At 48.1% G+C, this 17249-nt stretch overlaps 1 protein-coding gene across 2 annotated transcripts in view; it reads left to right on the plus strand.

Annotated features, from left to right (window-relative positions):
• The window catches only part of LOC129823574 (far upstream element-binding protein 1-like), a 58025-nt gene that overhangs the window by 11328 nt on the left and 29448 nt on the right, over positions 1 to 17249 (plus strand). For both annotated transcript variants that reach the window (XM_055882412.1, XM_055882414.1), the window contains exons 4-7: positions 888 to 1013; positions 1487 to 1558; positions 1751 to 1808; positions 2311 to 2578. In XM_055882412.1, the coding sequence (XP_055738387.1) occupies positions 888 to 1013; positions 1487 to 1558; positions 1751 to 1808; positions 2311 to 2578 (524 nt within the window). The remainder of the gene's footprint in view (positions 1 to 887; positions 1014 to 1486; positions 1559 to 1750; positions 1809 to 2310; positions 2579 to 17249) is intronic.

Below are 17249 nucleotides of genomic sequence, written 5' to 3' on the forward strand. Positions count from 1 at the left end.
GTTCTTGGTCACCTCGCTGACCAAGGCCCTTCTTCCCCGATTGCTCAGTTTGGCCGGACGGCCAGCTTGGTGGTTCCAAACTTCTTCCATTTAAGAATGACGGAGGCCACTGTGTTCTTGGGGACCTTCAATGCTGCAGAAATGTTTTGGTACCCTTCCCCAGATCTGTGCATCGACACAATCCTGTCTCGGAGCTCTACAGACAATTCCTTCGACCTCATGGCTTGGTTTCTTGCTGTCAACTGTGGGACCTTATATAGACAGGTGTGTGCCTTTCCAAATCATGTCCAATCAATTGAATTTAACACAGGTGGACTCCAATCAAGTTGTAGAAACATCTCAAGGATGATCAATGGAAACAGGATGCACCTGAGCTCAACTTCAAGTCTCATAGCAAAGGGGTCTGAATACTTATGTAAATAAGGTATTTCTGTTTTTTTTAATTATAAATTAGCAAAACATTTCTAAACCTCTTTTTGCTTTGTCATTATGGGGTATTGTGTGTAAATTGAGGATTTAGTTTTATCAAATTTTTAGAATAAGGACGTAACAAACTGTGTTAAGACAAGGGGGTCCAAATGCAATAAGTTGGGGACATCAAACTGCAATAAAATCAAAGAGTAGAACCGCAATACATATCGTATCGGCACCTAAATGTCACGCTAATATCTAGTTGTGAGGTCCCTGGCCATTGCCAGCCCTACTACATAGTGAATAGGGTTCTTATTGGTACATCTGGACGAGGTCGTATTTTCAGCTTAGCTTTCTGTTCTCCTTCCAATCAGTTATGGTTATTTTTTACCAGTAACTCCGGGGTGTCTTTTCATCAGTGGTCCTCGATCTGATAATTTTTTTTTTTTGTGTGTCTTTTGGTTTCCTCGTTGCAGCGTTCTCAGCAGCAATGGGAGGTGGAGGAATGGGAGGTGGAGGAATGGGAGGTGGAGGAATGGGAGGTGGTGGAGCACGATCGTTGTCGGAGGAGTTCAAGGTTCCTGACGGAATGGTTGGATTCAGTAAGTACAAACTACCGTCTCTTGCATGAGTTTTTAATGCCCAAAAGCCTACCCATGCTCAATATGTTTAGGCCCTACCATGGCCTGATTGGCTTCTGCCAAAATGTTAAGGCCCGAAACCTGAAATACTAGAATTTCCTTCCGTTAGTAAATCTATTAGCTGTTCTCCTCTCTGTCTGTTGCTCCCAGTTCGTCTCTGGGTCTGAGTATCCATAGCAACGGTTCCGGTTGGCTCTGAACTACTTTTCCTCATTCAGAACTCAAGACAACTCGAAGGAACGTTTTTTTGTTGTTTTCTGTAAAATGATCTCCGGTCTCATGTTTGACCTACCTGCCTCTTAACCCAATGTAATTTAACTTCAGACGCCTGTCGGATAGCAGAGCTTACACACACACACACACACACACACACACACACACACACCGTGCAGATGGACGTTGGGGGTTCATTGACAAATCTTCTCTAATCCCAGTTATTGGAAGAGGAGGAGAACAGATATCCCGAATGCAACAGGAGTCCAGCTGTAAAATCCAGATCGCCCCCGGTAACGTTTGCTGTACCCCAGACACACTGATCTTATGTCCTATAATAATGTATACCATTTACCAGCCACTTTAATCCATATAACCTTGTATTGTTTGTTGCACAGACCTGTAACTAAGGCTCAGGGTGTTTCCAGGTCATGAGACTCGTGACCCCCTCATTTAACTGTCCTCTTAACGTCTCTGTGTTGTAGACAGCGGAGGTATGCCTGATAGGTCGGTGACACTGACTGGGTCCCCAGACTCCATACAGTATGTATAGTTCTCCTGTCGTCTCGCCCCTCTGTTCTCACTCCTCTGCCCCTCTGTTCTCCCTCCTCTGCCCCTCTGTTCTCCCTCCTCTGCCTCTCTGTTCTCCCTCCTCTGCCTCTCTGTTCTCACTCCTCTGCCTCTCTGTTCTCACTCCTCTGCCCCTCTGTTCTCCCTCCTCTGCCCCTCTGTTCTCCCTCCTCTGCCTCTCTGTTCTCCCTCCTCTGCCTCTCTGTTCTCCCTCCTCTGCCTCTCTGTTCTCCCTCCTCTGCCTCTCTGTTCTCCCTCCTCTGCCTCTCTGTTCTCCCTCCTCTGCCTCTCTGTTCTCCCTCCTCTGCCTCTCTGTTCTCTGTGGTGACATTACATTAGTTGATAGTTCCACTGCCATAGTTGTGTCCCTCGTCAGACACCGTAGCTGACTGTCTTAGCCCCTGATGTGCGTTACCCGGCTGTAGTAGGGCCCATAGTCCCAGTGTCCATACAGATGTTTCTGTCCCCAACATAGAGCTGCCAAGAGGCTGCTGTCGGAGATCGTTGATAAGGGTCGTCCTGCTCCAGCCTTCCACCACAACGACGCCGGCGGCCCCGGTATGTCTGTTCAGGAGATGCTGGTCCCTGCCTCCAAGGCTGGCCTGGTCATCGGGAAGGGAGGAGAGACCATCAAACAGCTGCAGGAGAGAGCCGGGGTCAAGATGGTGATGATCCAGGAAGGGCCTCAGAACACGGGAGCAGACAAACCTCTACGCATCTCTGGGGAACCTTTTAAAGTCCAGGTGAAATGGATTTTCTCAGCAGAGAGGACTGGTGTTACAGCTGGTATGTTAGTGGTGCAGAGAGGACTGGTGTTACCTACAGCTGGTATGTTAGTGGTGCAGAGAGGACTGGTGTTATCTACAGCTGGTATGTTAGTGGTGCAGAGAGGACTGGTGTTACAGCTGGTATGTTAGTGGTGCAGAGAGGACTGGTGTTACAGCTGGTATGTTAGTGGTGCAGAGAGGACTGGTGTTATCTACAGCTGCTATGTTAGTGGTGCAGAGAGGACTGGTGTTACCTACAGCTGGTATGTTAGTGGTGCAGAGAGGACTGGTGTTACCTACAGCTGGTATGTTAGTGGTGCAGAGAGGACTGGTGTTATCTACAGCTGCTATGTTAGTGGTGCAGAGAGGACTGGTGTTATCTACAGCTGGTATGTTAGTGGTGCAGAGAGGACTGGTGTTACAGCTGGTATGTTAGTGGTGCAGAGAGGACTGGTGTTACCTACAGCTGGTATGTTAGTGGTGCAGAGAGGACTGGTGTTATCTACAGCTGGAATGTTAGTGGTGCAGAGAGGACTGGTGTTATCTACAGCTGGTATGTTAGTGGTGTAGAGAGGACTGGTGTTACCTACAGCTGGTATGTTAGTGGTGCAGAGAGGACTGGTGTTATCTACAGCTGGTATGTTAGTGGTGCAGAGAGGACTGGTGTTACAGCTGGTATGTTAGTGGTGCAGAGAGGACTGGTGTTACAGCTGGTATGTTAGTGGTGCAGAGAGGACTGGTGTTATCTACAGCTGCTATGTTAGTGGTGCAGAGAGGACTGGTGTTATCTACAGCTGGTATGTTAGTGGTGCAGAGAGGACTGGTGTTACAGCTGGTATGTTAGTGGTGCAGAGAGGACTGGTGTTATCTACAGCTGGAATGTTAGTGGTGCAGAGAGGACTGGTGTTATCTACAGCTGGTATGTTAGTGGTGCAGAGAGGACTGGTGTTTCCTACAGCTGGTATGTTAGTGGTGCAGAGAGGACTGGTGTTATCTACAGCTGGAATGTTAGTGGTGCAGAGAGGACTGGTGTTACCTACAGCTGGTATGTTAGTGGTGCAGAGAGGACTGGTGTTATCTACAGCTGGTATGTTAGTGGTGCAGAGAGGACTGGTGTTTCCTACAGCTGGTATGTTAGTGGTGCAGAGAGGACTGGTGTTATCTACAGCTGCTATGTTAGTGGTGCAGAGAGGACTGGTGTTATCTACAGCTGGTATGTTAGTGGTGCAGAGAGGACTGGTGTTACCTACAGCTGGTATGTTAGTGGTGTAGAGAGGACTGGTGTTATCTACAGCTGGTATGTTAGTGGTGCAGAGAGGACTGGTGTTACAGCTGGTATGTTAGTGGTGCAGAGAGGACTGGTGTTATCTACAGCTGGTATGTTAGTGGTGCAGAGAGGACTGGTGTTACCTACAGCTGGTATGTTAGTGGTGTAGAGAGGACTGGTGTTATCTACAGCTGGTATGTTAGTGGTGCAGAGAGGACTGGTGTTATCTACAGCTGGTATGTTAGTGGTGCAGAGAGGACTGGTGTTATCTACAGCTGGTATGTTAGTGGTGCAGAGAGGACTGGTGTTATCTACAGCTGGTATGTTAGTGGTGCAGAGAGGACTGGTGTTATCTACAGCTGGTATGTTAGTGGTGCAGAGAGGACTGGTGTTATCTACAGCTGGTATGTTAGTGGTGCAGAGAGGACTGGTGTTATCTACAGCTGGTATGTTAGTGGTGCAGAGAGGACTGGTGTTATCTACAGCTGGTATGTTAGTGGTGCAGAGAGGACTGGTGTTACAGCTGGTATGTTAGTGGTGCAGAGAGGACTGGTGTTATCTACAGCTGGTATGTTAGTGGTGCAGAGAGGACTGGTGTTACCTACAGCTGGTATGTTAGTGGTGCAGAGAGGACTGGTGTTATCTACAGCTGGTATGTTAGTGGTGCAGAGAGGACTGGTGTTTCCTACAGCTGGAATGTTAGTTGTGCAGAGAGGACTGGTGTTACCTACAGCTGGTATGTTAGTGGTGTAGAGAGGACTGGTGTTACCTACAGCTGGTATGTTAGTGGTGCAGAGAGGACTGGTGTTTCCTACAGCTGGTATGTTAGTGGTGCAGAGAGGACTGGTGTTATCTACAGCTGGTATGTTAGTGGTGCAGAGAGGACTGGTGTTACAGCTGGTATGTTAGTGGTGCAGAGAGGACTGGTGTTATCTACAGTTGGTATGTTAGTGGTGTAGAGAGGACTGGTGTTATCTACAGCTGGTATGTTAGTGGTGTAGAGAGGACTGGTGTTATCTACAGCTGGTATGTTAGTGGTGCAGAGAGGACTGGTGTTATCTACAGCTGGTATGTTAGTGGTGCAGAGAGGACTGGTGTTATCTACAGCTGGTATGTTAGTGGTGCAGAGAGGACTGGTGTTATCTACAGCTGGTATGTTAGTGGTGCAGAGAGGACTGGTGTTATCTACAGCTGGTATGTTAGTGGTGCAGAGAGGACTGGTGTTACAGCTGGTATGTTAGTAGTGCAGAGAGGACTGGTGTTATCTACAGCTGGTATGTTAGTGGTGTAGAGAGGACTGGTGTTACCTACAGCTGGTATGTTAGTGGTGCAGAGAGGACTGGTGTTATCTACAGCTGGTATGTTAGTGGTGCAGAGAGGACTGGTGTTTCCTACAGCTGGTATGTTAGTGGTGCAGAGAGGACTGGTGTTATCTACAGCTGGTATGTTAGTGGTGCAGAGAGGACTGGTGTTACAGCTGGTATGTTAGTGGTGCAGAGAGGACTGGTGTTATCTACAGCTGGTATGTTAGTGGTGCAGAGAGGACTGGTGTTATCTACAGCTGGTATGTTAGTGGTGCAGAGAGGACTGGTGTTATCTACAGCTGGTATGTTAGTGGTGCAGAGAGGACTGGTGTTACCTACAGCTGGTATGTTAGTGGTGCAGAGAGGACTGGTGTTACAGTTGGTATGTTAGTGGTGCAGAGAGGACTGGTGTTATCTACAGCTGGTATGTTAGTGGTGCAGAGAGGACTGGTGTTACCTACAGCTGGTATGTTAGTGGTGCAGAGAGGACTGGTGTTTCCTACAGCTGGTATGTTAGTGGTGCAGAGAGGACTGGTGTTATCTACAGCTGGTATGTTAGTGGTGCAGAGAGGACTGGTGTTACAGCTGGTATGTTAGTGGTGTAGAGAGGACTGGTGTTACAGCTGGTATGTTAGTGGTGTAGAGAGGACTGGTGTTACCTACAGCTGGTATGTTAGTGGTGCAGAGAGGACTGGTGTTACAGCTGGTATGTTAGTGGTGTAGAGAGGACTGGTGTTACCTACAGCTGGTATGTTAGTGGTGCAGAGAGGACTGGTGTTATCTACAGCTGGTATGTTAGTGGTGCAGAGAGGACTGGTGTTATCTACAGCTGGAATGTTAGTGGTGCAGAGAGGACTGGTGTTATCTACAGCTGGTATGTTAGTGGTGCAGAGAGGACTGGTGTTATCTACAGCTGGTATGTTAGTGGTGCAGAGAGGACTGGTGTTATCTACAGCTGGTATGTTAGTGGTGCAGAGAGGACTGGTGTTATCTACAGCTGGTATGTTAGTGGTGCAGAGAGGACTGGTGTTATCTACAGCTGGTATGTTAGTGGTGCAGAGAGGACTGGTGTTACAGCTGGTATGTTAGTGGTGCAGAGAGGACTGGTGTTACAGCTGGTATGTTAGTGGTGCAGAGAGGACTGGTGTTACAGCTGGTATGTTAGTGGTGCAGAGAGGACTGGTGTTACCTACAGCTGGTATGTTAGTGGTGCAGAGAAGACTGGTGTTATCTACAGCTGGTATGTTAGTGGTGCAGAGAGGACTGGTGTTTCCTACAGCTGGAATGTTAGTTGTGCAGAGAGGACTGGTGTTATCTACAGCTGGTATGTTAGTGGTGCAGAGAGGACTGGTGTTACCTACAGCTGGTATGTTAGTGGTGTAGAGAGGACTGGTGTTACCTACAGCTGGTATGTTAGTGGTGCAGAGAGGACTGGTGTTTCCTACAGCTGGTATGTTAGTGGTGCAGAGAGGACTGGTGTTATCTACAGCTGGTATGTTAGTGGTGCAGAGAGGACTGGTGTTACAGCTGGTATGTTAGTGGTGCAGAGAGGACTGGTGTTATCTACAGTTGGTATGTTAGTGGTGTAGAGAGGACTGGTGTTATCTACAGCTGGTATGTTAGTGGTGTAGAGAGGACTGGTGTTATCTACAGCTGGTATGTTAGTGGTGCAGAGAGGACTGGTGTTACCTACAGCTGGTATGTTAGTGGTGTAGAGAGGACTGGTGTTATCTACAGCTGGTATGTTAGTGGTGCAGAGAGGACTGGTGTTATCTACAGCTGGTATGTTAGTGGTGCAGAGAGGACTGGTGTTATCTACAGCTGGAATGTTAGTGGTGCAGAGAGGACTGGTGTTACAGCTGGTATGTTAGTGGTGCAGAGAGGACTGGTGTTATCTACAGCTGGTATGTTAGTGGTGCAGAGAGGACTGGTGTTATCTACAGCTGGAATGTTAGTGGTGCAGAGAGGACTGGTGTTTCCTACAGCTGGTATGTTAGTGGTGCAGAGAGGACTGGTGTTATCTACAGCTGGAATGTTAGTGGTGCAGAGAGGACTGGTGTTACAGTTGGTATGTTAGTGGTGCAGAGAGGACTGGTGTTATCTACAGCTGGTATGTTAGTGGTGCAGAGAGGACTGGTGTTATCTACAGCTGGTATGTTAGTGGTGCAGAGAGGACTGGTGTTACCTACAGCTGGTATGTTAGTGGTGTAGAGAGGACTGGTGTTATCTACAGCTGGTATGTTAGTGGTGCAGAGAGGACTGGTGTTATCTACAGCTGGTATGTTAGTGGTGCAGAGAGGACTGGTGTTATCTACAGCTGGAATGTTAGTGGTGCAGAGAGGACTGGTGTTACAGCTGGTATGTTAGTGGTGCAGAGAGGACTGGTGTTATCTACAGCTGGTATGTTAGTGGTGCAGAGAGGACTGGTGTTATCTACAGCTGGAATGTTAGTGGTGCAGAGAGGACTGGTGTTTCCTACAGCTGGTATGTTAGTGGTGCAGAGAGGACTGGTGTTATCTACAGCTGGAATGTTAGTGGTGCAGAGAGGACTGGTGTTACCTACAGCTGGTATGTTAGTGGTGCAGAGAGGACTGGTGTTATCTACAGCTGGTATGTTAGTGGTGCAGAGAGGACTGGTGTTTCCTACAGCTGGTATGTTAGTGGTGCAGAGAGGACTGGTGTTATCTACAGCTGCTATGTTAGTGGTGCAGAGAGGACTGGTGTTATCTACAGCTGGTATGTTAGTGGTGCAGAGAGGACTGGTGTTACAGCTGGTATGTTAGTGGTGTAGAGAGGACTGGTGTTATCTACAGCTGGTATGTTAGTGGTGCAGAGAGGACTGGTGTTATCTACAGCTGGTATGTTAGTGGTGCAGAGAGGACTGGTGTTATCTACAGCTGGTATGTTAGTGGTGCAGAGAGGACTGGTGTTTCCTACAGCTGGAATGTTAGTTGTGCAGAGAGGACTGGTGTTATCTACAGCTGGTATGTTAGTGGTGCAGAGAGGACTGGTGTTATCTACAGCTGGTATGTTAGTGGTGCAGAGAGGACTGGTGTTACAGCTGGTATGTTAGTGGTGCAGAGAGGACTGGTGTTATCTACAGCTGGTATGTTAGTGGTGCAGAGAGGACTGGTGTTACCTACAGCTGGTATGTTAGTGGTGCAGAGAGGACTGGTGTTATCTACAGCTGGTATGTTAGTGGTGCAGAGAGGACTGGTGTTTCCTACAGCTGGAATGTTAGTTGTGCAGAGAGGACTGGTGTTACCTACAGCTGGTATGTTAGTGGTGTAGAGAGGACTGGTGTTACCTACAGCTGGTATGTTAGTGGTGCAGAGAGGACTGGTGTTTCCTACAGCTGGTATGTTAGTGGTGCAGAGAGGACTGGTGTTACAGCTGGTATGTTAGTGGTGTAGAGAGGACTGGTGTTATCTACAGCTGGTATGTTAGTGGTGCAGAGAGGACTGGTGTTATCTACAGCTGGTATGTTAGTGGTGCAGAGAGGACTGGTGTTACCTACAGCTGGTATGTTAGTGGTGCAGAGAGGACTGGTGTTATCTACAGCTGGTATGTTAGTGGTGCAGAGAGGACTGGTGTTATCTACAGCTGGTATGTTAGTGGTGCAGAGAGGACTGGTGTTATCTACAGCTGGTATGTTAGTGGTGCAGAGAGGACTGGTGTTATCTACAGCTGGTATGTTAGTGGTGCAGAGAGGACTGGTGTTACCTACAGCTGGTATGTTAGTGGTGCAGAGAGGACTGGTGTTACAGCTGGTATGTTAGTGGTGCAGAGAGGACTGGTGTTACCTACAGCTGGTATGTTAGTGGTGCAGAGAGGACTGGTGTTATCTACAGCTGGTATGTTAGTGGTGTAGAGAGGACTGGTGTTATCTACAGCTGGTATGTTAGTGGTGTAGAGAGGACTGGTGTTATCTACAGCTGGTATGTTAGTGGTGCAGAGAGGACTGGTGTTATCTACAGCTGGTATGTTAGTGGTGCAGAGAGGACTGGTGTTATCTACAGCTGGTATGTTAGTGGTGCAGAGAGGACTGGTGTTATCTACAGCTGGTATGTTAGTGGTGCAGAGAGGACTGGTGTTATCTACAGCTGGTATGTTAGTGGTGCAGAGAGGACTGGTGTTACAGCTGGTATGTTAGTGGTGCAGAGAGGACTGGTGTTACCTACAGCTGGTATGTTAGTGGTGCAGAGAGGACTGGTGTTATCTACAGCTGGTATGTTAGTGGTGCAGAGAGGACTGGTGTTTCCTACAGCTGGTATGTTAGTGGTGCAGAGAGGACTGGTGTTATCTACAGCTGCTATGTTAGTGGTGCAGAGAGGACTGGTGTTATCTACAGCTGGTATGTTAGTGGTGCAGAGAGGACTGGTGTTACAGCTGGTATGTTAGTGGTGTAGAGAGGACTGGTGTTATCTACAGCTGGTATGTTAGTGGTGCAGAGAGGACTGGTGTTATCTACAGCTGGTATGTTAGTGGTGCAGAGAGGACTGGTGTTATCTACAGCTGGTATGTTAGTGGTGCAGAGAGGACTGGTGTTTCCTACAGCTGGAATGTTAGTTGTGCAGAGAGGACTGGTGTTATCTACAGCTGGTATGTTAGTGGTGCAGAGAGGACTGGTGTTATCTACAGCTGGTATGTTAGTGGTGCAGAGAGGACTGGTGTTACAGCTGGTATGTTAGTGGTGCAGAGAGGACTGGTGTTATCTACAGCTGGTATGTTAGTGGTGCAGAGAGGACTGGTGTTACCTACAGCTGGTATGTTAGTGGTGCAGAGAGGACTGGTGTTATCTACAGCTGGTATGTTAGTGGTGCAGAGAGGACTGGTGTTTCCTACAGCTGGAATGTTAGTTGTGCAGAGAGGACTGGTGTTACCTACAGCTGGTATGTTAGTGGTGTAGAGAGGACTGGTGTTACCTACAGCTGGTATGTTAGTGGTGCAGAGAGGACTGGTGTTTCCTACAGCTGGTATGTTAGTGGTGCAGAGAGGACTGGTGTTACAGCTGGTATGTTAGTGGTGTAGAGAGGACTGGTGTTATCTACAGCTGGTATGTTAGTGGTGCAGAGAGGACTGGTGTTATCTACAGCTGGTATGTTAGTGGTGCAGAGAGGACTGGTGTTACCTACAGCTGGTATGTTAGTGGTGCAGAGAGGACTGGTGTTATCTACAGCTGGTATGTTAGTGGTGCAGAGAGGACTGGTGTTATCTACAGCTGGTATGTTAGTGGTGCAGAGAGGACTGGTGTTATCTACAGCTGGTATGTTAGTGGTGCAGAGAGGACTGGTGTTATCTACAGCTGGTATGTTAGTGGTGCAGAGAGGACTGGTGTTACCTACAGCTGGTATGTTAGTGGTGCAGAGAGGACTGGTGTTACAGCTGGTATGTTAGTGGTGCAGAGAGGACTGGTGTTACCTACAGCTGGTATGTTAGTGGTGCAGAGAGGACTGGTGTTATCTACAGCTGGTATGTTAGTGGTGTAGAGAGGACTGGTGTTATCTACAGCTGGTATGTTAGTGGTGTAGAGAGGACTGGTGTTATCTACAGCTGGTATGTTAGTGGTGCAGAGAGGACTGGTGTTATCTACAGCTGGTATGTTAGTGGTGCAGAGAGGACTGGTGTTATCTACAGCTGGTATGTTAGTGGTGCAGAGAGGACTGGTGTTATCTACAGCTGGTATGTTAGTGGTGCAGAGAGGACTGGTGTTATCTACAGCTGGTATGTTAGTGGTGCAGAGAGGACTGGTGTTATCTACAGCTGGTATGTTAGTGGTGCAGAGAGGACTGGTGTTATCTACAGCTGGTATGTTAGTGGTGCAGAGAGGACTGGTGTTACAGCTGGTATGTTAGTGGTGTAGAGAGGACTGGTGTTACCTACAGCTGGTATGTTAGTGGTGCAGAGAGGACTGGTGTTTCCTACAGCTGGTATGTTAGTGGTGCAGAGAGGACTGGTGTTATCTACAGCTGGTATGTTAGTGGTGCAGAGAGGACTGGTGTTACAGCTGGTATGTTAGTGGTGCAGAGAGGACTGGTGTTATCTACAGCTGGTATGTTAGTGGTGCAGAGAGGACTGGTGTTATCTACAGCTGGTATGTTAGTGGTGCAGAGAGGACTGGTGTTACCTACAGCTGGTATGTTAGTGGTGCAGAGAGGACTGGTGTTACAGTTGGTATGTTAGTGGTGCAGAGAGGACTGGTGTTATCTACAGCTGGTATGTTAGTGGTGCAGAGAGGACTGGTGTTACCTACAGCTGGTATGTTAGTGGTGCAGAGAGGACTGGTGTTTCCTACAGCTGGTATGTTAGTGGTGCAGAGAGGACTGGTGTTATCTACAGCTGGTATGTTAGTGGTGCAGAGAGGACTGGTGTTTCCTACAGATGGTATGTTAGTGGTGCAGAGAGGACTGGTGTTATCTACAGCTGGAATGTTAGTGGTGCAGAGAGGACTGGTGTTATCTACAGCTGGTATGTTAGTGGTGCAGAGAGGACTGGTGTTATCTACAGCTGGTATGTTAGTGGTGCAGAGAGGACTGGTGTTATCTACAGCTGGTATGTTAGTGGTGCAGAGAGGACTGGTGTTATCTACAGCTGGTATGTTAGTGGTGCAGAGAGGACTGGTGTTATCTACAGCTGGTATGTTAGTGGTGCAGAGAGGACTGGTGTTATCTACAGCTGGTATGTTAGTGGTGCAGAGAGGACTGGTGTTACAGCTGGTATGTTAGTGGTGCAGAGAGGACTGGTGTTACAGCTGGTATGTTAGTGGTGCAGAGAGGACTGGTGTTACCTACAGCTGGTATGTTAGTGGTGCAGAGAGGACTGGTGTTATCTACAGCTGGTATGTTAGTGGTGCAGAGAGGACTGGTGTTATCTACAGCTGGTATGTTAGTGGTGCAGAGAGGACTGGTGTTATCTACAGCTGGTATGTTAGTGGTGCAGAGAGGACTGGTGTTATCTACAGCTGGTATGTTAGTGGTGCAGAGAGGACTGGTGTTATCTACAGCTGGTATGTTAGTGGTGCAGAGAGGACTGGTGTTATCTACAGCTGGTATGTTAGTGGTGCAGAGAGGACTGGTGTTACAGCTGGTATGTTAGTGGTGCAGAGAGGACTGGTGTTACAGCTGGTATGTTAGTGGTGCAGAGAGGACTGGTGTTACCTACAGCTGGTATGTTAGTGGTGCAGAGAGGACTGGTGTTATCTACAGCTGGTATGTTAGTGGTGCAGAGAGGACTGGTGTTTCCTACAGCTGGAATGTTAGTTGTGCAGAGAGGACTGGTGTTATCTACAGCTGGTATGTTAGTGGTGCAGAGAGGACTGGTGTTACCTACAGCTGGTATGTTAGTGGTGTAGAGAGGACTGGTGTTACCTACAGCTGGTATGTTAGTGGTGTAGAGAGGACTGGTGTTACCTACAGCTGGTATGTTAGTGGTGCAGAGAGGACTGGTGTTTCCTACAGCTGGTATGTTAGTGGTGCAGAGAGGACTGGTGTTATCTACAGCTGGTATGTTAGTGGTGCAGAGAGGACTGGTGTTATCTACAGCTGGTATGTTAGTGGTGCAGAGAGGACTGGTGTTATCTACAGCTGCTATGTTAGTGGTGCAGAGAGGACTGGTGTTATCTACAGCTGGTATGTTAGTGGTGCAGAGAGGACTGGTGTTACAGCTGGTATGTTAGTGGTGCAGAGAGGACTGGTGTTATCTACAGCTGGAATGTTAGTGGTGCAGAGAGGACTGGTGTTATCTACAGCTGGTATGTTAGTGGTGCAGAGAGGACTGGTGTTATCTACAGCTGGTATGTTAGTGGTGCAGAGAGGACTGGTGTTTCCTACAGCTGGAATGTTAGTTGTGCAGAGAGGACTGGTGTTATCTACAGCTGGTATGTTAGTGGTGCAGAGAGGACTGGTGTTACCTACAGCTGGTATGTTAGTGGTGTAGAGAGGACTGGTGTTACCTACAGCTGGTATGTTAGTGGTGCAGAGAGGACTGGTGTTTCCTACAGCTGGTATGTTAGTGGTGCAGAGAGGACTGGTGTTATCTACAGCTGGTATGTTAGTGGTGCAGAGAGGACTGGTGTTACAGCTGGTATGTTAGTGGTGCAGAGAGGACTGGTGTTATCTACAGTTGGTATGTTAGTGGTGTAGAGAGGACTGGTGTTATCTACAGCTGGTATGTTAGTGGTGCAGAGAGGACTGGTGTTATCTACAGTTGGTATGTTAGTGGTGCAGAGAGGACTGGTGTTATCTACAGCTGGAATGTTAGTGGTGCAGAGAGGACTGGTGTTTCCTACAGCTGGTATGTTAGTGGTGCAGAGAGGACTGGTGTTATCTACAGCTGGAATGTTAGTGGTGCAGAGAGGACTGGTGTTACCTACAGCTGGTATGTTAGTGGTGCAGAGAGGACTGGTGTTATCTACAGCTGGTATGTTAGTGGTGCAGAGAGGACTGGTGTTTCCTACAGCTGGTATGTTAGTGGTGCAGAGAGGACTGGTGTTATCTACAGCTGCTATGTTAGTGGTGCAGAGAGGACTGGTGTTATCTACAGCTGGTATGTTAGTGGTGCAGAGAGGACTGGTGTTACAGCTGGTATGTTAGTGGTGCAGAGAGGACTGGTGTTATCTACAGCTGGAATGTTAGTGGTGCAGAGAGGACTGGTGTTATCTACAGCTGGTATGTTAGTGGTGCAGAGAGGACTGGTGTTATCTACAGCTGGTATGTTAGTGGTGCAGAGAGGACTGGTGTTATCTACAGCTGCTATGTTAGTGGTGCAGAGAGGACTGGTGTTACAGCTGGTATGTTAGTGGTGCAGAGAGGACTGGTGTTATCTACAGCTGGTATGTTAGTGGTGCAGAGAGGACTGGTGTTATCTACAGCTGGTATGTTAGTGGTGCAGAGAGGACTGGTGTTTCCTACAGCTGGTATGTTAGTGGTGCAGAGAGGACTGGTGTTATCTACAGCTGGTATGTTAGTGGTGCAGAGAGGACTGGTGTTATCTACAGCTGGTATGTTAGTGGTGCAGAGAGGACTGGTGTTATCTACAGCTGCTATGTTAGTGGTGCAGAGAGGACTGGTGTTATCTACAGCTGGTATGTTAGTGGTGCAGAGAGGACTGGTGTTATCTACAGCTGGTATGTTAGTGGTGCAGAGAGGACTGGTGTTACAGCTGGTATGTTAGTGGTGCAGAGAGGACTGGTGTTATCTACAGCTGGTATGTTAGTGGTGCAGAGAGGACTGGTGTTACCTACAGCTGGTATGTTAGTGGTGCAGAGAGGACTGGTGTTATCTACAGCTGGTATGTTAGTGGTGCAGAGAGGACTGGTGTTTCCTACAGCTGGAATGTTAGTTGTGCAGAGAGGACTGGTGTTACCTACAGCTGGTATGTTAGTGGTGTAGAGAGGACTGGTGTTACCTACAGCTGGTATGTTAGTGGTGCAGAGAGGACTGGTGTTTCCTACAGCTGGTATGTTAGTGGTGCAGAGAGGACTGGTGTTATCTACAGCTGGTATGTTAGTGGTGCAGAGAGGACTGGTGTTACAGCTGGTATGTTAGTGGTGCAGAGAGGACTGGTGTTATCTACAGTTGGTATGTTAGTGGTGTAGAGAGGACTGGTGTTATCTACAGCTGGTATGTTAGTGGTGCAGAGAGGACTGGTGTTATCTACAGCTGGTATGTTAGTGGTGCAGAGAGGACTGGTGTTATCTACAGCTGGTATGTTAGTGGTGCAGAGAGGACTGGTGTTACCTACAGCTGGTATGTTAGTGGTGCAGAGAGGACTGGTGTTACAGCTGGTATGTTAGTGGTGCAGAGAGGACTGGTGTTATCTACAGCTGGTATGTTAGTGGTGTAGAGAGGACTGGTGTTACCTACAGCTGGTATGTTAGTGGTGCAGAGAGGACTGGTGTTATCTACAGCTGGTATGTTAGTGGTGCAGAGAGGACTGGTGTTTCCTACAGCTGGTATGTTAGTGGTGCAGAGAGGACTGGTGTTATCTACAGCTGGTATGTTAGTGGTGCAGAGAGGACTGGTGTTACAGCTGGTATGTTAGTGGTGCAGAGAGGACTGGTGTTATCTACAGCTGGTATGTTAGTGGTGCAGAGAGGACTGGTGTTATCTACAGCTGGTATGTTAGTGGTGCAGAGAGGACTGGTGTTATCTACAGCTGGTATGTTAGTGGTGCAGAGAGGACTGGTGTTACCTACAGCTGGTATGTTAGTGGTGCAGAGAGGACTGGTGTTACAGTTGGTATGTTAGTGGTGCAGAGAGGACTGGTGTTATCTACAGCTGGTATGTTAGTGGTGCAGAGAGGACTGGTGTTACCTACAGCTGGTATGTTAGTGGTGCAGAGAGGACTGGTGTTTCCTACAGCTGGTATGTTAGTGGTGCAGAGAGGACTGGTGTTATCTACAGCTGGTATGTTAGTGGTGCAGAGAGGACTGGTGTTTCCTACAGATGGTATGTTAGTGGTGCAGAGAGGACTGGTGTTACAGCTGGTATGTTAGTGGTGCAGAGAGGACTGGTGTTACAGCTGGTATGTTAGTGGTGCAGAGAGGACTGGTGTTACCTACAGCTGGTATGTTAGTGGTGCAGAGAAGACTGGTGTTATCTACAGCTGGTATGTTAGTGGTGCAGAGAGGACTGGTGTTTCCTACAGCTGGAATGTTAGTTGTGCAGAGAGGACTGGTGTTATCTACAGCTGGTATGTTAGTGGTGCAGAGAGGACTGGTGTTTCCTACAGCTGGTATGTTAGTGGTGCAGAGAGGACTGGTGTTATCTACAGCTGGTATGTTAGTGGTGCAGAGAGGACTGGTGTTACAGCTGGTATGTTAGTGGTGCAGAGAGGACTGGTGTTATCTACAGTTGGTATGTTAGTGGTGTAGAGAGGACTGGTGTTATCTACAGCTGGTATGTTAGTGGTGTAGAGAGGACTGGTGTTATCTACAGCTGGTATGTTAGTGGTGCAGAGAGGACTGGTGTTATCTACAGCTGGTATGTTAGTGGTGCAGAGAGGACTGGTGTTACCTACAGCTGGTATGTTAGTGGTGCAGAGAGGACTGGTGTTACAGTTGGTATGTTAGTGGTGCAGAGAGGACTGGTGTTATCTACAGCTGGTATGTTAGTGGTGCAGAGAGGACTGGTGTTATCTACAGCTGGTATGTTAGTGGTGCAGAGAGGACTGGTGTTATCTACAGCTGGTATGTTAGTGGTGCAGAGAGGACTGGTGTTACCTACAGCTGGTATGTTAGTGGTGTAGAGAGGACTGGTGTTATCTACAGCTGGTATGTTAGTGGTGCAGAGAGGACTGGTGTTATCTACAGCTGGTATGTTAGTGGTGCAGAGAGGACTGGTGTTATCTACAGCTGGAATGTTAGTGGTGCAGAGAGGACTGGTGTTACAGCTGGTATGTTAGTGGTGCAGAGAGGACTGGTGTTATCTACAGCTGGTATGTTAGTGGTGCAGAGAGGACTGGTGTTATCTACAGCTGGAATGTTAGTGGTGCAGAGAGGACTGGTGTTTCCTACAGCTGGTATGTTAGTGGTGCAGAGAGGACTGGTGTTATCTACAGCTGGAATGTTAGTGGTGCAGAGAGGACTGGTGTTACAGTTGGTATGTTAGTGGTGCAGAGAGGACTGGTGTTATCTACAGCTGGTATGTTAGTGGTGCAGAGAGGACTGGTGTTATCTACAGCTGGTATGTTAGTGGTGCAGAGAGGACTGGTGTTACCTACAGCTGGTATGTTAGTGGTGTAGAGAGGACTGGTGTTATCTACAGCTGGTATGTTAGTGGTGCAGAGAGGACTGGTGTTATCTACAGCTGGTATGTTAGTGGTGCAGAGAGGACTGGTGTTTCCTACAGCTGGAATGTTAGTTGTGCAGAGAGGACTGGTGTTATCTACAGCTGGTATGTTAGTGGTGCAGAGAGGACTGGTGTTACCTACAGCTGGTATGTTAGTGGTGTAGAGAGGACTGGTGTTACCTACAGCTGGTATGTTAGTGGTGCAGAGAGGACTGGTGTTTCCTACAGCTGGTATGTTAGTGGTGCAGAGAGGACTGGTGTTATCTACAGCTGGTATGTTAGTGGTG

This window comes from Salvelinus fontinalis, chromosome 26, assembly GCF_029448725.1.
Source record: "Salvelinus fontinalis isolate EN_2023a chromosome 26, ASM2944872v1, whole genome shotgun sequence".
NCBI lineage: Eukaryota > Metazoa > Chordata > Actinopteri > Salmoniformes > Salmonidae > Salvelinus > Salvelinus fontinalis.